Source organism: Mirounga angustirostris, unplaced genomic scaffold, assembly GCF_029215605.1.
Source record: "Mirounga angustirostris isolate CCGP_5_RB_7025 unplaced genomic scaffold, mMirAng1.0.hap1 SCAF_6, whole genome shotgun sequence".
Lineage (NCBI taxonomy): Eukaryota > Metazoa > Chordata > Mammalia > Carnivora > Phocidae > Mirounga > Mirounga angustirostris.
Genome location: NW_026991714.1, coordinates 6,974,987 through 6,996,188, shown reverse-complemented (window position 1 = coordinate 6,996,188; position 21,202 = coordinate 6,974,987). Strand labels below are relative to the sequence as shown.

The 21,202-nt window shown below is 40.5% G+C and overlaps 1 protein-coding gene across 2 annotated transcripts in view; it reads right to left on the bottom strand.

Annotated features, from left to right (window-relative positions):
- DDR2 (discoidin domain receptor tyrosine kinase 2) overlaps positions 1-21,202 on the bottom strand; it is a 152,227-nt gene that overhangs the window by 18,072 nt on the left and 112,953 nt on the right. For both annotated transcript variants that reach the window (XM_045876802.3, XM_064593831.1), the window contains 8 exons: positions 17,164-17,266; positions 15,503-15,734; positions 15,058-15,205; positions 14,570-14,675; positions 10,517-10,700; positions 6,656-6,899; positions 3,176-3,238; positions 2,251-2,381 (listed from right to left, as the gene is read on the bottom strand). In XM_045876802.3, coding sequence (XP_045732758.1) covers positions 2,251-2,381; positions 3,176-3,238; positions 6,656-6,899; positions 10,517-10,700; positions 14,570-14,675; positions 15,058-15,205; positions 15,503-15,734; positions 17,164-17,266 — 1,211 coding nt within the window. The remainder of the gene's footprint in view (positions 1-2,250; positions 2,382-3,175; positions 3,239-6,655; positions 6,900-10,516; positions 10,701-14,569; positions 14,676-15,057; positions 15,206-15,502; positions 15,735-17,163; positions 17,267-21,202) is intronic.

Here is a 21,202-nt window from a genome sequence, read left to right as displayed (position 1 = left end):
ACCCCCTAACTTCTGTGCTACCAACATTCATTAACTTTCATTGAAGCATGTATAAGCATTATTTACATGACACTATGAGAACCTATCAGTAGCCAATCAAAGATCTCAATCCTGCAGAGTTTTCAATGTTCTATTAAGTAGTGGGTTTTTGCAGACCTATCCCTTAATTGGTTTGATTTTGTGTAGACACATTAAAATGCTCATTCACTCAACAAATGTGCTGTAACATGATGGGTCAGTAGTCTACCTGATCACTCTGGCACTGTAGATTAGGGTAATATGCCCTCAATCCTGCATTTTTACTAACCAAAAATAAAATGGCTATAAAATGGGAAAGGAAATCCCTGGGGATACTGAGGTGAATTACACCCAATAAAAGAAGAAAAAGAATAAAATAACAAATTGTTTTGGCATCCTATCCAATGTGACCTGCCTGTTCCTTCCAAAGGAAAATGAATACATGTGACTATTTGGATTTGAACACGTAAAATGTCCCACTCCAACAAACACACTTTGGGTGCTCAATGGAGAGACTTAGATGTCTGCTTCATCCCCTGGACTGAAAAGTCCTTTATTGCAGTAACACCCCCAATACATGTGCATGGAACCCAGCACATAGTAGGTACTCAATAACAATGGGTTAGCTCTCTCAAAGAAAAAATGTTAAGGACACTGCCAAAAGGATCCTACAAATAATGGTTAGTCTAAAGCTATTTTGAATAATGTTTCTTGGAATACATGTGTATGCTTAAGGGTTTTATACACACACACAGACACAAAACATACACACAAATCTGTCACCAGGAAAAAGTCCTGCGTCATTCCAGAGCATCTGGAGTTGTCTTACTAGGATATACAGGGTAGAAAGAATTTCTTGAAGGACCAAGTTAAATATTTCAGGGCAAAATTGTTGCTCTCCCTTTTACTTGAAGGGTCTCCAATCCAACACTCCTCTTCCAGTCCGTGGACATATTCCCATTAGACTCCCAAGAAAGACCGAGAGAAGTGTGGCAAATTCTGGCTCCAATAAAGAGAAAAATAGTTCATAGAGTATAGAACACAGATTCCCTCTTCCCAGTTAAAACGCAGTCATAACAAAATACTCAATAAGACACACCTCAGCTTCAAGCCATCCCATGAACCTGCAGTCCACCAGCTTCTACTACCACCAGCACCCTTTGTTGCCCCTCACTCTGAATTTAGACACCTAGTGTGTTCTGGCATTCTAGAAGAATGGTCTTGAATTGCCTCACAGCTCAGAGCTTTTATAACCTCTCAGTCCACATCCATTTGAACTCATTGATCAGTGAAGATGTCCATGGCCAACTATAGAAACGCTTATTCATCAGCAGACCCCAAGAGCATCAGATACTTAGCAGAAGTGCCCAGAGAATTGCTATCTAGCCTAAGAAACCAAGAAAAGTCATAGATATTCCATCTTTGCTGGGATATATATATTTGGAAGTTGACAAATTTCAAGACTGACAATTGGAATGAGCATAGAAAATAGGATATCAGTTGTATGATCTTGAGCAAATCACATTTTCTCAACAGAAAAAGAGTTAAATATAACTACTAGGCCCAGCTCACTGTTATTCAATGAGGTTCAAGTAAAATAATACACATGAAAAAAGGCCTTGCAGGTTGTCAAATGTTAGACAAATGTGTAAAATCTTATTCAAATAAGTTAGATTGGACAAAGCAAATCTGAGGAGGGACCCAGAAGGAGGCATAAGCATAACTTACAAGTACATAAAGAAGTAGAAATAGGACTATGAAAAACTTGGCTTGGATATTAATGAGGCTAAATGTTTTTCTGCACCACACATGCACGTGTGTAAATAACAGAAAAAAAGGAACAGCATTATCAGAAATTTTAGGTAGGTAGCAGTTGTGCATCTGTTAATTTTTTTAAAAAATACAGATGCCTGCACTCCCCTCCAAACCCAGTGGATCAAAACCTTCAAGGGAGATGCTTGAGTTGAGATTCAATGTATTAGGAAGAGTTTTCTGGGTTTTCTAGGTAGGTTCCAAAATCCCCATTCCAAACATGAGAAAATGGACTTAGCTTATTCTTTTCTGACTCCCTTCAGCACCAAGCTTCACCACTCCCAGGCTTCTCAGTGGCCTCGGTTAACACTCTAAGCATTTATAAGTTCTTACAGTTTGCCTTTTCTCCTGGGGTAACAATGGCTTAGGCAAGGCAAATGGAGCAGGTTCCTATCCCATGACTGCTCTGCACTTCCTCACCTTCTCCAGCATTTTCTGCCAGAACTGTCTCCAGAGGATGATGACAATGATGGCCAGGAGGATGAAGATGATGGCTACCAAGCAGCCAATCAGGATCCGGGTATTGCTGTCATCGACTTTAAGCATTGGATCTGCGACCAGGAAGAGAAAGATGGAGAACACCATCATCTCACGGGGCAAGGAAAAGCATGAGGTACTGGGCCAGAGACAGAAAGGTAGAACCTTTTCCTTCAGGATAATTCTGCAAGATGCCACCTTAACACTTCTGCTTAGTTTCGGTCTTGCTACTCTGGTATGACTTTGCTCCTCCATTATACACACCTCCTCCTTGGGACCATAGCCTCCTCCTCCACATGTATCAGACTGGATAATGGAGACGTTTTCCTTTGGTCCCCAAATTTTGTTCCTTTATTACCACAGCCTAGATCTACTGGCTCATAATCACACTTCATGAAAAATAGGTGAAGAGTCCCTTTGGAGACACTTGATCATATGTGTTTCCCAGATTGCTGACTCGTATGGCCAGTGACCATCTGAAGCCCTGGATACACTTTAGCATATATCTCCAATTAGAGAGACTACCATTTTGTTTAATGGACTTCCATCCATTCATTGAGATCCCCACTATGGGTCTTACCTAGAAATATCCCTTTCCTTGTTTCTGTTCCAAGCTACCCAAACTTCCATGAAGCAATTGGAACAACTCCAGACTCTGCTTTAGCTGAAGAGTCACATGAACCAGCAGTGAGGAGAGTGAGTTTGGGCCCTTTACTTCGGAGCCTCCCTTTCCAGAAACCCCTTCATCCAAAGCCAGCTGGTATAAAGCCTCCTACACAGACAGTCAGGCTCTTGCAAATTTCCACCCTTCTTCATCCTCTAGAAGGCCTCTTCAACTTTAACTTTTATAACTAGAAATCACACATACCATAGGTTGTGGGTGCCACAGGTGAGGTGGGCAGGGCCCCAGAGTTGTTGTACATTGCAGCATCTGTTACAAAACAAGCATGAGTCAGAGCCAGGGAGAAGACAGCTAAGTAGTGGTTTTTCTGGAGGTAGATTGTGACCTAGCACATTGTGAAATCAACCTAGTAGGTTGCCATCAGCCTTTCTTAAAAATAAAGTCATATAATATTCTAAATTTTAAAAATCACCATTCATCTAGACAGTAAGGGCAACTCTTCTTTTGTAAAATGTTTGTTTAAATGATACTAGGTGTCATGGTACAAAAAAAGTTTAAGAAAGAGTGGCTCAGTGGGCTGTGACCATGCATTATCATAAAGCATGCATAGGAAGTCAGACTCAAATTCAGGAAAATGTAGAGAACATGATGGGTAAGCAGGCATGGGACAGACATAGTGCTAAGAGGCTCTTTCTTTCAAGGAAATTAAGTTGTTTTCACTATGCTCATTGACCTAGCCCTTTAATTTATAAATCAAGCCTTCACCCTTATAGGTAGATTATTGATACTGGGGTGTCCTTTACTGTGATGTACAAGCTTCTAAAACTAGACCCCAAAAGCATATTTGCTAGACTGACGTTGGCAACTCATTCTCCCCTCTGATTTGTCTAACCAAGGAGGTCAGAATTAGAATATGCATTTCCCTTCAAGAAGCATGCTCTCCATAAGTCCTAATTTTTCTTCTTCTTAGCAATATTACACAAATTGGGAGGTTTCTAGCATCTACATGTACTTTTCTGCGTTGAGTCCTCAGGCTCCAATGGAAATGAACATTGTCATGATATCAGATTTAAAACTCAAGAGATTCCCAGGAGTCAAAAACTGTAGTCCTTAGCTGCAATTGGTTATAACAGGGTAAGTATACTAATTACTCTGCCAAGAGAATAGAATCCCTGAGGATGGATGGGAATCTGTGGTCTTCCAGTTAACACAGTGTAATGACACTGTTTTTGAACATCTAAATAATCTCTACTCTTAATAAATACTTCATGTAAAATAATCAATCCATTTATTCTTAAATTAAATCTTTATAACAGAAGGCAGTGAGGCGCCAAACCTGTTTTTCTAAACAGATGTTCTATTTCCTTATCTGTACATCTTAGTGAGCAAAACATCTTGAAATTCTCTTCTTTTAAAAATTAAATCGGGGGGGTGCCTGGGTGGCTCAGTCGTTAAGCGTCTGCCTTCGGCTCAGGTCATGACCCCAGGGTCCTGGGATCGAGCCCCGCATCGGGCTCCCTGCTCCATGGGAAGCCTGCTTCTCCCTCTCCCTCTCCCCCTGCTTGTGACTCTGCTCTCACTGTGTCTCTCTCTGTCAAATAAATAAATAAAATCTTAAAAAAAAAATTAAATCAGGGGAGCCTGGGTGGTTCAGTCAGGTAAGCGTCCAACTCTTGATTTCGGCTCAGGTCATGATCTCAGCGTCAGGGATCAAGTCCCATGTTGGGCTCCATGCTCAGCATGGAGTCTGCTTGTCCCCTTCCCTCTGCTCATCTCTCTCTCTCATAAATAAATAAAATATTAAAATAAATAAATAAATAAAAACTTTAAAAAATAAAAGTTAAGCCAGGAAGCATGGGGTCTTTGCTTTATCTTCACATTAGTCTCTCCTCCTATCTTCCCTTATTTTTCGCCTATATTTCTTGACCAGGTCCAGTGCAAGGCTCACTCTTTTGACTCTGTTAAAAAGCCACTCTCTACTGACCTCTCTCTTGATCACTTATTGTTGGTATCACTTGGAGCATCTTTTGGAAAATTGCTGTGTGGGTTTTGTACCCCATCTACATTGCAGTGGTATAGACAATGTCCTAAATGCCTTTGAACTTTTCAGGACTCAGCACAATCCCTACTGTCCAGTTTGTGGTCTCTAAGCACCATTCTCCACTAAAAGGAACCACAACTGCTTAAGGAAATGGTTGGCTTCATATCTGGAACAAAACGTTCAAAAAGAACTTGGGTAATTTTGTTCTTCCAGAAAATAAGACATTTATCAAAGGCTTATAGGGTCAGATCCAAAGAACACAGAGCCAGCTTAAAGGTGTGTGCTCTGGTCAAATGCAAGACAATGTGAGCATCAGAAAGAATTAATAATTGCAATTGATTAAACATATTGAATTTATTTTAAAAAAGCAATGAGTCCGTAATGATACTAAAAAGCAAAACAAGTATGAAAAACAAAAACAAAACTCATTAGACATTACTGAAGGTGCCTAGGGCATCAACTCTGAAAACTGATGAAGGGAAAAAAATTAATCATGTATTCTGCCCTTCCAATGTGAACTGTATCTCAGAGTAAGCAAGTTCATGTAGTCAGAAGAAATTCAGCTGATAAATGCAGAAGGAATGCAGAAAAATCACCATTTAGCAATCCCTAATGAAATAAGTAATTCAAGCAGTGGTCACCAGTTTGTGGGGATAACCTGAGCCCAGAAATCAACCTTAGCATCACTAAAGGTGAAAGAATCTAACACTACATCCCCATGATGAGGTTCAACAGCATTATCTATGATGAGGTTCAAAGGACACAGCTAAATTAAATGTATTAAAATTAATGTCACTTGTTTTCAACAACAAAAAAGGACACAGCGTTATCTATGAAAATTCTTGACAAAAATAAATATTGAACTTGAATCAAAGTAGCCTGTAGATATAACTGCCAGTCTACAGGAATGACAAAAGATACAAGCTCTAGAAAATGACATCACAAAAAGCAATCAGGCAAACCAGAACAGATTTTTTTTTTAAAGGACTCTTTTATATTAAAAGAGACACTTAGGAATATAATAAAGGAAATCCCCCAAGAGGGCCTTATTTGGATCCGAATTTGATCAAGCCAACTGTATGGACAATATTAGACAATGAGGGATACTTGAATGTGGGCAGCCTATTAGATAATATTAAGGAATTACTTATTAACAAATGGTGTTAGATGTTAAAATGCTTTATGCTTATAAGGCATGATGCTTATAAAGAAGACGTTATTTTCTTAGATGTATTCTCAAATTTTTAGTAATGAAATCAAATAATGTCTCAAATTTGCTTAAAATACTACAGTGAAAAGGGAGAAATATATAAAACAAGATTGGCACATCATCAGTGGTTAGTAAGGCTGAGAGACTGACGAGGGTTCATTGTTCTCTACTTTTGTATATATTTAGAAATTTTCATTTAAATATTTTAATAGTGTGCTTCCCCTTAACTGGCTTAATTTATACCGTTTTAACTCATTGTGCTCTCATGTTTTAATCCTTTATTTTACATGCCTTTTAAACAAATACGTGAGAGCCCAGTAAATATTCTAGTCGTGCGGAAGATTCCTCTATCCACCAATGAGAAACCACCGTGCAACCCTCTTCCTCAGATACCCGCCAATGAGCAGCTCCAGCACGCACCTGCCTCCTTCACCACCCTGCTCCCACTTCCACAGGAGGCCCCCCGGCTCCCAACCTGATTGGAAGGTGATCTCACTGAACATCATCCAGGTGTCAGCAAAGTGGTATTGGCACTTGATGGCGCTGGCCATGCGGTGGTGGAGGGGCACGGTGACGAACCGAGCACTGGGGTTGACGTCGTCCAGGACGAGGGGGAAGGACACGGAGTTCGGTTCCCACTCATTGGCCTCCGAGCGGAAGTAGCACTGCACCTCCTTAAAAATCTTCACACCTTTGGCAAACATGTTGTTGCAGTGGACCTGGCAGAGAAGGAGGCATGTGAGGGACAGGCTGACACCCAAAAGTGGCACGGGGACACAGGGCAACCTAACCTGGTAAAATCTCCCATCTGCCCATTTCTCTGAGCCCCGCACTTGGTGAATAGTTGCTCTGCGGTCTCTTGGACTTGCCTTTCCATCTTCTTCACAGCGGCCGTGATACGTCGGTCTGACCCTCTAAAACCGGGGCGGTTCCCCCAGTCCCCTCTCTGCAACTGTGTGTCCCCGGCCACCTCATTTCCTGTCGCCTCATCAGTTAAGTGAGGGCTGGACCAGCATCCTCTCGAGGGCCTTCCTTGCCCTTAACACTCCCACATCTCTAACCCTCCCCAACACACTGTCTGTCCACCCGGAACCAAGCTATTCTGGGCTGAGGTAAGGCGACGCCCTCCCTCCTCGTTCCTCCCAGGTATGCGCTAAAGCCCGTCTACTCCTTCCAACAGGTTTAGTTGAGAAACCTGAACTCACACACATTCCAAAACAATTTCATCTTTCTCTTTAGAAATCTAATTTCAGGGGCCGTGTATTAGCATGTTTTAGCCAGAGACACAAGACTTAATAATCTGTCTTAATGAATTTCAGTTTAGGTCAAGCCCTTCTGATGAGGGCATGGAATCTTCCTTAGGGATATTTTCTGAGATGAGAAAAGAAGGTCTTTCGGAAAGTAGCTTGCATCCTCTTGCCTGCGGCCCTGACTCTTTCACCAGGGTATTTGTATGGCTTTTAAAAGGGTCATAAGAGTGCTCGCTTTGGCAGCACATATACTAAAAGGGTCATAAGAAACAAAGAACCCACAACGGTCATCTGGAGCACCTTGGTGTGTTCAACATCCTTCAAAAATGGAATGTACATATTTGTAACTAGGTCAGGTCCCCGGTGGTAGTTCACTCACATTTCCTCTGGCTCAGTTGTACGTGGAAAATGGAGCTTCACTGGTCACTAGCCCCTGAATTAAAAGACCTCATAGGTTGGAAAAGCCTCATTGCCATTCTGGGAACATATTTGCTATTTGAATTTTAATGTCTTGCTTAGGCCCTGCATTGTAACCCTTCAACTGTCTTTGATACCCTCCTCTGCTTTCTGGATGGCAACTACAGGACTACTGTTGAGAATTTATGTTTAGCTGAAGAAACAGCAGCAGTGGGTGTAGAAATGTTGTGATCGAAGAAATGAGCAGAGATACTCTGAAAGAATAGAATAAAATCACCTACTCTGACTCTCTATTTCTTAATGAGCTAGTACCCAGGTAGGTGTGACCTGCCTATGGCCCGTCAACAACAGAATGGAGTCTAGAACCCTAGATTCCTAGTCCAGTGCTCTTGCAAGTACCACGCCACACAGAAATGGAGCAAGTTGCCTTAACTTCTCCATTTGGATTTTCCTGTAAATAGTTCTAATGATGAAAACATCTATTAGCGTCTTCCTTGGGATGAATTAACCATTCCGGTTTACTGAGCACAAGTCAATGGAGCAAGGCTAAGAAAAAAAAATCCAAAAAATACCATCTAGAGCTTCAATAGATTTTTCAGATTTTTTTGCAATCTGCAAAGTGTTGGATAAGTAGCCTGTGGGGGAGGTAGTAATCTCTCCTACAGATGTTTTGGAAATTCTCCTGGAATGCAAATAAATAGTATAGAATTTCATTCCCCTGTGGATTTACATATTTATTTAATAAATACATTTTAAAAGGACATTAATATATTTCAATAGAATATTTTGACTGTATTTAAGGGGTGGGGGGAATCACAGTAATTTGCCTAGAAACCAATAACTACTTTCTAGAAGATATTAAGGACCTGAAAGTCATCTTTTATTTTTTTTGTCTCAGAAAAATTAAAATATGCTACAAACTTGTTTGGCCTCAAGAGGACTGGCCATAAGACAGCTCTTAGAAGCTTCTTGCACCTACTTACTGCACAATATGCTTTTGAATAATTCTGACCTGTGATAAACTAATTAAACAGGAGCTACGGGGGACTCAGGAAGATCAAAGTCTATTGACTAAATATTATAACTTTGGGGAGAGCTTAAAATACATTTTATTATTTATGAGACTAAAAATTATCCCAATGGTATGTTTTTATGAGTTGAGACACTTGTTCATAGGTTCATGTGGATATCTCACTATTCGGCAATAGAAATAAATTTTCCTTGGAGGTATATTTTTGTCACTATGCATATTCCCCTCCTCCCTCCAGAAAACCCTGTGAAGAATAATGAGTCACACACAACTGCACACACTTACGTTTTACAACCTGCCAAGGAGCCGTCCTTGAACAATATACAGGCAGATGGGCATATGTTGATCCTTCTGTTCTCATCCTAAATGTTTGTTCATTTAACTAATAGCTATTAATCCAGTTAGGAGATATTATCACATTAACATGTGAAGGTAATATAAGAGACATGGATTTCCTCTTTGGCTCCAAGTTTGTGCCAAGACTAACAAATTTTGATTTACTAGGGACCCTTAATGATAACACAGATTTCATTCTTCTGGGTCCTCATCTCATCCTACATACCTCCTTTTGCAAATAAATAGTGCCTTCCTCCACTGAACTGCAAATCATCCCAAGGGGATTTAGATAGAGGCAGCATCACCAATTTGTTGGCCATTAATATTCTGTACCCATCTATGAACAGGGAAAATAACAGATAAACAGGGATCCATGTGTGAGGTCAAATTCACTTGCCCACTCTCTTGGGCCTCATGTTGGAGTCCTCTCATGCTCCTCAATAAACCAGTAAGAGTTATACATGAACCACAAATACTTCAGGGGTCTCCTTTACATTCAACAAAGGACTTTCTACTGTTAAGCCCCAGTCTTCCTCAAGCTTAGAGTTCAAGTTGGAGGAACTTGAAATATAGTAGGACAACCAGACAGATGTGCTGTTGCAATAGATAAGGAAACAAAGAACTCTGGAAACAGAAGAGTGCAGAGCCTTCTATCAAGATTTCTCAGTGCCCAGGGGAGGAAGAAACAGGGTAGGTGTGGAAAGTGATCCCAAAGAAAAAATGCAAATTCTCAATTTTCCAATTTCCAAAGAATTTCTCAATTCCTCCATTGAGAATTAGGGTGGCAATGAGCCAGGCTTACTGATAAAAGGATGTCCCTGGGGAGCACTGGGCAGGGCCATAAAATGATTTCCATGGGCCCTATTTACTTTTGCTTTTGTGAGCCCCTCCCTCCATAAAAAAAATTAAAATTGTATTTTAAAACCATGTCGTTAAACAGATGAAAATGATGTTTGACCCTAAAAGTTCTTTTTTCCCCCTGATGTTAAAAGAAGCTAGGTCTTCAAAGTATTGTGGGCTCTAGACACTGGACCCACTGTGCCTGATGGTATGTAGACTCTCATGTTGGAACAATAACAGAAAACATTGAGAAATAGTGACCTAGTCTAACCCCCTTATTTACAAATGAAGCAAGAAGCCCAGAGATGAAGTGACTTGGAACCGCATGTAGCTTGTTAGTGGCAAAATACTGATTTGAATCCAGTTCTGCTGACACCACCCAAGGTTCTTTCCAGCATGCCTTTTCACTACACCATTATCTTGGCTTCCTTGGACACGTTCCACCACACCTAACACCACTGACCTTCATGGTCGTGAAATTCCTGATGCGGTCAAATTCAAACATGATCTCGATGTAACCACTGGGGGCACTTTCATTCCTCCAGCCCACATAGTCATAGCCCGGCCACACATGGTATTCGTGGGTCTGAGTGAAGTCGTCCAGGCCAGACACCCCATCTGTCAGCTGGCCCAACCCTTCAGTCATGCTGCTCAGGCCAAGGGAAGAGAAGGCAAAGGGAGAGAGGAACCTGGAATTAATTGCACATTCACAGAAGAGCTTTTATTCCCAGCTTCTTTACCCCGGGTTTTGTAAGAGTTGATTATCTTGAAGGTCGAAGGATTATGAAAAATCCAGTATATTTTATAGTATTGATGCATGTATCCTGGCATCAATGGAGAACAAAGAATTTCATATAAATGAATTTTACAAAATACTCAATGCTTACTCCTTTAGTAGCAAAGCTTTTAAACAATATTTTATCATTTTATAAGAAAAGCTTTCTATAATCTATTGTATCCTTACCTATTCTTGTATACTGAATATAATGTTTTTATATAATAATTCAGTATTATCAAATGCATTTGATTAATTAATCCATTAACGAGTAAATGAATGGATGGACGGATGCATAGAATGAACACTATAGTAGATATAGCACTTGACCATCACTCAGTAAATAGTCCCAGAGCTTGTTGGAAATTTTTCTGATTCTCCTTTGACTGTGTGTTATCATTTTTCAGTGAGTCAATTCCAGAGAAGCCAGTCATGCCCTCTTCTACCCCACATCCAACAACCCAATTTGATGTCAAACTAAAGGGAGGAAAAAAATAATCAGTGGCAAATTTAAATACTAATTTATATGTAATTTTAATTAGATTTGTAGAATACTAGATTCATGGAATAAAATGCATGAATTACATGAGGGTCTCAGGCATTGGATTTAGTCTTGTTTTCTAGCTTGGCAGGCTTTCCACTTCTGATTGTAAGGCTCTTCTTGATTGGTATATGGGATGATTGTGTATTTATGTTAATTTGGCTATTTCTTTTTGGGTTTCTATTCTATTTGGCTTCTTTTTATGGAGACACAGAGCAAGAACTCTCCACTGGGACTTCTCTCTTCCTAAGCTCTGCATTTCAAGCTCTAAACTCTAAGTCAGGAGTCTCCCAAATGAAGAGATTGGGATATTCACCCTCAAGCAATAATACATGTGCCCTTTGAGGTAATGTAAAAAGTTATCAATTCACAAAAAAAAAAATAATTGAGTGATTATGCCAGCCTTACAGAAACACTTTTAAATTTATTTGTTCATTGACAAATGTTTGGCAAATTATAAAATTTGACTGGCCTTATCCACAGTGACCAGAGCCTGGATCTCCCTTCCAAGGATTTGCCATCTTTTTCTTCTCTCTACAGATCAGAAGGCTAGGAGAACATAAGTTTACTTGCAATAAATATATTTCCCATTGTCCCCAGAACAATAAATCCCCATGAAACTTATGAAAAGCAACACAAATGAAAAGTTAATTTCTTTTAGTCAAAATTAAATCAAATGGGGATGGGTAAGGACAAAAACTTCCCCCAGTTTACTTCGTATCTTTTAGAATTGTTAGAATTACTATAACAAGCATGTACTACTTCTGTAATTTTTTTAGTTAAAAAAATAACTTTTGCTACTAAAACTATCTATTCCCAAGACTCTGAATCAGGTACTTATACCTCATCATTCAGGCACACTCCAAAGAGATAACCCCACTACCTCAGTTACCAAGTGGAAGGTGATTGTGTCGAAATCTCTGCAATTATTTTTGACCTTTCCTCTGTTACCAGTACCTGCCTTATTTATCCATTTGAATATCCTGCCAGTCCCTTAAATTTATATCCCAAACTAAATCCATCACTATCTCTTTCTAAACTAAATCTTTCACCTAAGTTTCCCATTCCTGCCCATTATATTCTCTTTCATGCTCAGTGGCTCATTGAAAGTGCCTGGCACACCATATGTACCAAAATAGGACTGTTGATGAATAAATGCCATCCCCAAGGTTTCATCTACCTCTTTTACTCATTTACACCCAATCAGATTGCAAATGGTCCCTACGTGAATGTCTCCTCCTCCCGTTTTGGCCTTGGTCCTTCATTCTTTTCATCGGACAGAGATTGCAATTAGAAAATGTCCCTCATCACCTCTTCTTATCACTCACATCTAACCTTTGCAAGCTGCTTGATTAATCTGTCTAAAGCACAGTTCCAATCTTGTCCTTCCCCAGCTTTAAAAATCTTCAATGACTTGTTCTGTTGATGATTATGTTGATGAAGAAAAAACAACTCCTCCTCCTGGCCCTGACATTCAAGTTCCTCCAAAATATGACGTCATCTTTCCAATCATGCTTTTCATCTACTATTTTGCTACATAAGTATGACTGGTGGTTAACTAAATGATTGATCTTTAGCAGTCATTCCCCTAAACTTTACAGTGTGATTCTTTTGTCATTATGCTATTCACTCTGCCTCAAATGCCATTTCAAGATTCTTTACCTGTGAAAGTTCCACCCATCGTTTGGGGCCCACTTCAGTCCATCATGTCTTTTCTGGTTTTCCAAATCAGATAAAAACTTACATGTATTTAGCACTTTACCTTTACAAAATGCTTTTCTTATACATTTTTATCACTTAAGCAAATGGAAGTAACTTTGATGACATGAATCCAGGTGTTTTCACTCCCAGTGCTGTGCTTTCCTACCCTAGCTTACTCTTTCCTTTGAACCCCAGAGCACTCATAAGATTTCTCTTACCCTTATGCTTGTATCACAGTAATTTGTATCCTGGTTTAGTCCTCATTCCTAACTGTGAGCTTCTTAAAGGTAGGATCCAGGACTTCTTTATATTTTTGAATACCTACCAAGTCTGGCCAAATTCACTGTAGGTACCAACAGTGGATTAGCAAAGATTTATTAACCTAAAATGAATTCAACTGATCTCTGATTTTCTCTATGCCTTGAATAAATGCTGGTTAGGGAGCAGCTGAGTGAAATGATGCCCAGACAATTTAAGTGAACGGGGAGCAACAGTGACTAAGCAGATGGAAAGGAAGTAGCTGGAAATCGACTACTGGATGAGTCAGGTCTTCACTCAGGGGATGGCAGCTGGGGGGGGGCGGGGCAGGAGTTTATTCTTTATACTTAAAACAATGGAAGTGCTGTAATCCCTCACTCCTCTTCCTGAGACTAATTTCATCTTCTGTCAACCACTAGAAACCTCTATCATCTAGTCTGAACATAACCTCTCTCCCAGGCTCAATCTTTGCAGACAAAGACCAAGCTAAGAGAGAGAAGAGTGTCAAAGTGGACTAGAAGAATGGCAAGGCTCAGGGTGAAGTGAGATAGGTAGGAACATCTCTCATCCAACCCTAAATTCCTACTGTGTCTGATCAGTTTCCTCCACCATGGCCCATTTAAGGACTACCCACTGGCCCTTTCTGCTGCTCCCAGCTCGAGTTTCTGCTATAGTCAGGCCATTCCTGTCCTCAGCCCTGTTCCCTTTCCTCTGCTCCCTTCTACCTGCCTCCTCTACTCTAAATCATATCATCCTAGAAACTCTCCTTGTTTATCATAAACCTTACGAGTCTCCTTTTCACGACTGCCAAAGCATTTACATATATGGGGTTCATTCTTCCTGAACTTCCTGACCTGTCCAATTTAGTATACTTATAACTTCAATTCTTCTGGTCCTTTGTCTCCATAAGTAGGCCACTATTTGTGTTAGACCATATTTCCTGTTTTAAGGGTCAAAAAAATTATGGCTACCATACTTAGAACTATACTACAATGTCAGCTCTTGTTTTGTGTAATTTATTGTTTCCCCTGTCTTCCCAAACATAGGATCTAAGTTCCTTGCAAATAAAGAATCCCTATTTTACTTCATCTACATTATTTCAACAATGCCTAATACAGGGTCTAAATAAACACCAATTGGTTGACTGGTTGATTAATTATTAATCCCAAGCCAAACTAAAATATTATTCTCTTCTAGTGGCCACTTTCCCATTCTGATGACCAAAGTTTCCCAGAATTTACCTGTACCCAACAGCTCCATCATAGACGGAATCATTCAGGTAAATGATGGAGCCTCCAGGGAGTACAAACTGCTGTCCAGCTGGAGCATTGTAAGACACCAAGCCATCTGCCAAAGGAAACACAGATATGTCAGTGCCTTAGGAAGGAGAGGCAACTACTGCTCAGACCAACCATCCCAGGGAGCCACACGAGACTTCAAGGGTGCAGTCTTGTTCAGCGTGTCTGCACAGGACTCAATCTGGGCACAAAGGGAGCACCACCGAGGAGCACTCCTCAGTGGCAGTCAGTGAAATTACTCAGAATGCATCATTTAGTGTGTAGAGCACCAAGCCTTGGTGGAGGAACAATGTCCTTTCTTGACTCTGACCCAGAGGGAATCGCTTCACTCTAGAGATTACTAATCCCATACCTTTCTGACTTGTCTGCCTTTATTTTCCAGGGGTTGGGGTTTTTAATAAGGTCTATAAGCTTTCTCTCTGGAGACCTACCTAGCCAGACACAGCCATAGAGCTCCACCCGCATGCACACATTCATGGAGTGGTCAGTGACTGGGATGAAGCGGACAAATCTGGCCACGATGGGTGGCTCCAAGTCCTTTAGGAAAATGTCATAGGGGTTACTATTCCCGTCCAGCACCTGAGAAGAGAGAAGAGAAAGAGCAGGACGATGCCTCATATGAGGTTATGCTCACTTTTCCTCATCACCCCTTTCACGGACCCTCTCTTTTGAACTGAAGGAGCAGAATGTATCCTTTCAGCTTTCTCAGCAGCCTTGCTATTCCTCCCGGTCCCCCCACCCTGCCCTCCCTCATCTTCAGTCACACATTGACAAGGGCATGCACATACCTATAAGACAGCCTGCGTACTTCCTCTTCTAGCCTAAGTCAAAATATGGTCCTGGACATCTCAGGGTCTGGATGTCTCTTCTTCCTACCTGTTTCCCATGCCGGTTCCGCCAAGAGATCCAGCGAGTGCCATCCCGACTGTAATTGATCTTGTACATGGGGGCAAACTCAATGCCATGGCCCCCAGCATGGCGCCCTTGGGTCCCCACCAGAGTGATAAAGTGCAGGGTGTGCAAGTCAATCTGTAGGAACTCCTTCAGGTCGTCGGGTTCCACTGGAACCTCAGGGCACCAGGCTCCATCCCCTTCTTCTGAATCCAGCCTTGAGACATGGGGTTGGAGAGACAGAGAGGAACCATGACACTAGAGTTATTTACCAATCCACAGCAAGAAGCTGCCCCATCCTGAGGGGAGAGAGCAGGCTGGGACCCCACTCTGAAAAGACTCTTCGGGTCTCCCCTCTGGCCTGACTGCCACCACCTGTAGTCAGTCCCCTGTCTCCGGGGCACTATGAAACCCAGAGAGACACTTACCACCAGGGCCTAGAGGCCTTCAGATCAGATGTAGTCTTTATTTCACATCCTGATTTAAAGACCTCAAGGGAAGTAAAACCCGTTCTACCCTATATTACCCCATGAGTCATTTTACCACCCCTTTCCACTTTCAGTCCCAGCAGAACAAGGGTGGCCACCCCCTGCTTGGATATGAAGCTATAGGAAGGAGGAAAGAGGGATCATAAGATCCCCAGTGTGGGCTATGTAATGCAGTGGAATTTTAACCAACAGGATGGGCATGGCAGCCCAGCAAAAAGCCATGGGAATCCATGATGAGAGTGAGGGGTAGGAGTGCATTAGGGGAGTAGTAAATAATCTGGTTTCATTTTATTACCTCCAAGCTGAGCTACCAGTGAGCAAAATTGTGAAATCAGTATAAGGCTTATTTTGGGAGCCTCTTACCACTTTCCCTCTTCCCTAGAATGTGCCTTTTCTCACAGATGTCACCTATTCATTGCTGTTCTCGCCCAACCCCACCAACCATCACTCTCACCTTTCACATACTAAGAAATTATGGGGAAGATTTACTAAGGCTGCTTTTCTTATGGGTGATTCCATCTTAACAGAAATCAACACTTTACAACAAAAGAATTAGATTCCAGGAGGAGGAGGATTATGCCCTCACAAGCAGAGTAGTTTTTGACACGGGGGTTCACTGCTTTAGAGGACCCCTGCAATTAGGCCACTAGGAACCCACCATACTCTTTATGGATGAGGATGACCCTTCTATGAGGTATCGTTGAGAGAAGGGAAGAATTTATTGGAGGCCTCAGTATATGCTTAAAGCCTTGATGCTTTGCACTGTGAGTGATGTTTCACAGACACCCACTAAGAAGAGGACCGGGTCTCCTAGCTCCCAGTGTCCTACCTCATCTGCACCTCCTTACCTACCACTGTCGCCAGCTTCCTTCAGTTGCTCATAGCGAGAAGGTGAGTAAAGCAAACCCATTGCACATCAATGAACCCATCTGTTGTGGGCAGTGCCACGCAAGGCCCTGTGACTAGGATGGGGTTGCCAGACCAGCACATGGTGCCCAGCCCTGAATTCTCTTCCTGAAAACATACAGGACAGGTGCACTTGATGTCCTTCCCTCACGCCTACAGCTCCCACCAAATACCACCCTTCTTCCCCAGTCCCTTGAGTCAGAAAATGGATCCAACCCAGAACTCAGGCTTTCTTGGGGTATCCAACCTCACCTTCCATATTTGGCAGCTGTGGATTCTGACCACTGACTGGAAGCTGTGATGTCCTCATCTGGAATGTGGCCTCCTGACATTCCCAGAGGATAGCGGCATATGGCTGGACCAAGAGAAACCAAAGAAAAATAGAGAGGAAATACTTTTCTTTTTATTTCCAAAGATTCCCTGCCCCTTGTAGGAATAACATAATTGATTATTGGACAGGGAAACAGAGGACTTAAGTTTTCCAAAGTCTATGACCCCAGTTTGATCACCCTGACTCAGCCTTTTCTCCCTGGCCCTGCCTCCAAACTTACTAGCATCCAATCCCTTGAGCACTGACCTTCAGCCACACCTATCTTTTGGTCCAAAATTTGACAAGTAATGTAATATAATGCAGTGTGCTGATTTATCCTTTTATTTGGTAATAAGCCCATGGCCCATCCCCATGCCCCTCTTAGCAGATGTGCACTTCTAATCAGTTTCCCAACTGTGCTGAATCATCCTCACAGTCACCAGGTACCACCTGTGACCCAAAACATTCTTTTTTCTAGGTAGCTGATTGCACAAAATTATGGCACAAAGCCAACAAACTCTCCTATGAAGGGACTGAACACCCAGCTTTGGCCCCCATCAGCACCATGTTTTGGCCTCTGGCTAAAAATAATAGCCTCTGAGAAGGATTTCCACCTCTAGCCAGAGTAGCAGAAACCAGACTTACTCTCCTGGGTGAAACAACCAAAAAAATGAACAAAGTATACAAAAGACTGGGTTTCAATACAACGAATATCAGACAACAAAGGACGGGGAACAAAAAAGATGAGTCCTACAGTGGCACCAGCTTACTGCTGTGACAGAGTCAGGCTGTAGCACAGTGAGTGAGAACTCAGACAGCGTCTAAAGGATTCCCCAAATCAAGGAGACAAAGAGAAGAGTATGGAGAGGCCACGGGGATCTAGGGTTCCCAGAGAAATACAGGATTTCTAGTTAAATTTTAATTTCAGATAAATAATGAGTCATTTTTTAGTGTAAACATGTACGATGCAATTTTAAAAGTAGCAGGTGTGTAAAGAAGAGAACTAGAACCTCTAAGTGAGAAAAAAATCAATCAATTGAAACTGATTCAGAACTTATATAGAAGTTAGAATTTAAGAGGACTATTAAAACAGTTATAACTATATTGTACATGTTCAAAAATACAAGGTCAGCCACTGTGGGAAACAGTGTGGAGGTTCCTCAAAAAATTTAAAAAATAATTACCATATGATCCAGTAATTCTACTACTGGGTATTTACCCAAAGAATATGCAAACACTAATTTGAAGAGATACATGCACCCATATGTTTATTGCAGCATTTCTTACAATAGACAAGATATGAAAGCAGCCCAAGTGTCCATCGACTGATGAATGGCTAAAGAAGAAGTGTTGAAATATTACTCAGCCATAAAGAGAATGCACTTGTGACAACATGGATGGACCTAGAGGGTATAATGCTAAGTGAAATAAGTCAGAGAAAAGCAAATACCATATGATTTCACTCGTATGTGGAATTTAAGAAACAAAACAAATGAACAAACAAATCTTAAAAAGAGAGAGAGACAAACAAAAAAAAAGTCTCTTAAATGCAGAGAACAAACTGGTGGTTGCCAGAGGGGAGGCAGGTGGGGAAGATGGGTGAAACAGATTAAAAGGATCAAGAGTACACTTATCTTGATGAGCATTGAGAAATGTTGAATTGTTGGATCATTATATTGCACATCTGAAACTAATATAACACTGTATGTAATTATACTTGAATAAAAATAATAACAGAAAAATAAAAATATAAGGAGAGCTATAGGTGATATAGAAAGGATATATATCAAGCTTGACTGTGTGAGAAAATGCACTGGATAAGATTAAAGGAAGATCACACATTAAAGAAAAGATTGGTGAACTTAAAGACAGCAATAGAAATTATCCAAAATGAAACTGACAGAAATTGATCAAAAAAATCAATTAATCAATCAACAAAAAAATAGAATATTAGTAAGTTCTGGAACAATTTCAAACATCCTGATACACATGTAAATGGATTCCTTAAAGAAGAGAAGAGAGGAAGACAAAAAAAGTATTTGAATAAAACATGGTGGAAATTTTTTTCTAATTTGATGAAACTATAAACCCAAGAAGCTCAATGACCTGAAGCACAAGAAACATGAAGAAAATTACACTGGAGTACATCATAATCCAACTGCTTAAAACAGGTGATAAGGAGAAAAGTTTTTAAGCAGCTAGAGGAAAAGAACACATTATGAACAGAGGACCAAAGATAAAAATGACAGCAAATGTCCCATTGGAAACGGTAATTACATAGTAAATATGTAAGATGAGTTTTAATGTTATTTACATCTCTTTAAATGGTCATTGACTATTTAAACAAAAACAGTAACAATATACTGTGGGGTTTATAATATACATAAAAATAAAATACATGAAAACAATAGCAGAAGGGCTGAAAAGGGAAAAAATGAAAGTTATCCTGTTGGAAGATTTTTATATGTGAAGGGATATAATATCACTTAAAGATAGACTTTATTTAATTAAAGATGTACATGACAAATCCTAAAGCAAGCACCAAAATAAAATTTTCAAAAAGATTTATAGCTAATAAGTCAACAAGAGATAAAATGGAATAAAAAAATGCAATTCACTGAAAAGAAGGCAGAATTTATAAATTACAAGGATGAAAAAAGATATACCATGAAAACTTTATTTTTTTAAAAAAAATTTTATTTATGTATTTGACAGAGAAAGACAGAAAGAGAGAGGGAACACAAGCCGGGGAAGTGGGAGAGGGAGAAGCAGGCTTCCCGCTGAGCAGGGAGCCCAATGTGGGGCTAAATCCCAGGACCCTGGGATCATGACCTGAGCTGAAGGCAGACGCTTAACGACTGAGCCACCCAGGAGCCCCAAAAACTTTATTTAAAAAAAAAAGCTGGATCACAGCTTTGTAATATAGCTTGAAATCAGGCAACGTGATGCCCCCAGCTTTGTTCTTCTTTTTCAACATTTCCTTGGCGATTCGGGGTCTTTTCTGATTCCATACAAATTTTAGGATTGTTTGTTCCAGCACTTTGAAAAATGTCATTGGAATTTTGATTGGGATGGCATTGAAGGTATAGATTGCTCTGGGTAGCATAGACATTTTAACAATATTTATTCTTCCGATCCATGAGCATGGAATATTTTTCCATCTTTTTGTGTCTTCTTCAATTTTTTTCATGAGTGTTTTGTAGTTCCTAGAGTATAGATCCTTTACCTCTTTGGTTAGGTTTATTCCGAGGTATCTTATGGTTTTTGGTGCTACTGTAAATGGAATCGTTTCTCTAATTTCTCTTTCTACAGTTGCATTGTTAGTGTATAAGAAAGCAACTGATTTCTGTGCATTGATTTTGTATCCTGCCACATTACTGAATTGCTGTATGAGTTCTAGTAATTTGGGGGTGGAGTCTTTTGGGTTTTCCACATAAAGTATCATGTCATCTGCGAAAAGAGAGAGTTTGACTTCTTCTTTGCCAATTTGAATACCTTTTATTTCTTTCTGTTGTCTGACATTAGGAGAAGGAAGGGAAAAATGAGGGGGAGGAATTGGAGGGAGAGATGAACCATGAGAGACTATGGACTCTGAGAAACAAACAGCGTTTTAGAGGGGAGGGGGGAGGGGGGATTGGTTAACCCGGTGATGGGTATTAAGGAGGGCACGTACTGCATGGAGCACTGGGTGTTATATGAAAACAATGGATCGTGGATCACCACATCAAAAACCAATGATGTATTGTATGGTGACTAACATAACATAATAAAATCAAAAAAAAAAAAAAAGCTGGAGTGGTTATATTAATGCCAGACACAACAGATTTTAAGAGAAGAAATAAAGATGGTATTTCACAATGATAAAGGGGTTAGTTCATCAAGAACACATGACAGTCCTAAGTATTTATGCACATAACAGAGCTTCACAACAAATGAAGCAAAAAAAAAAGACTGCAGGGAAAAACGAACAAAACTACAATT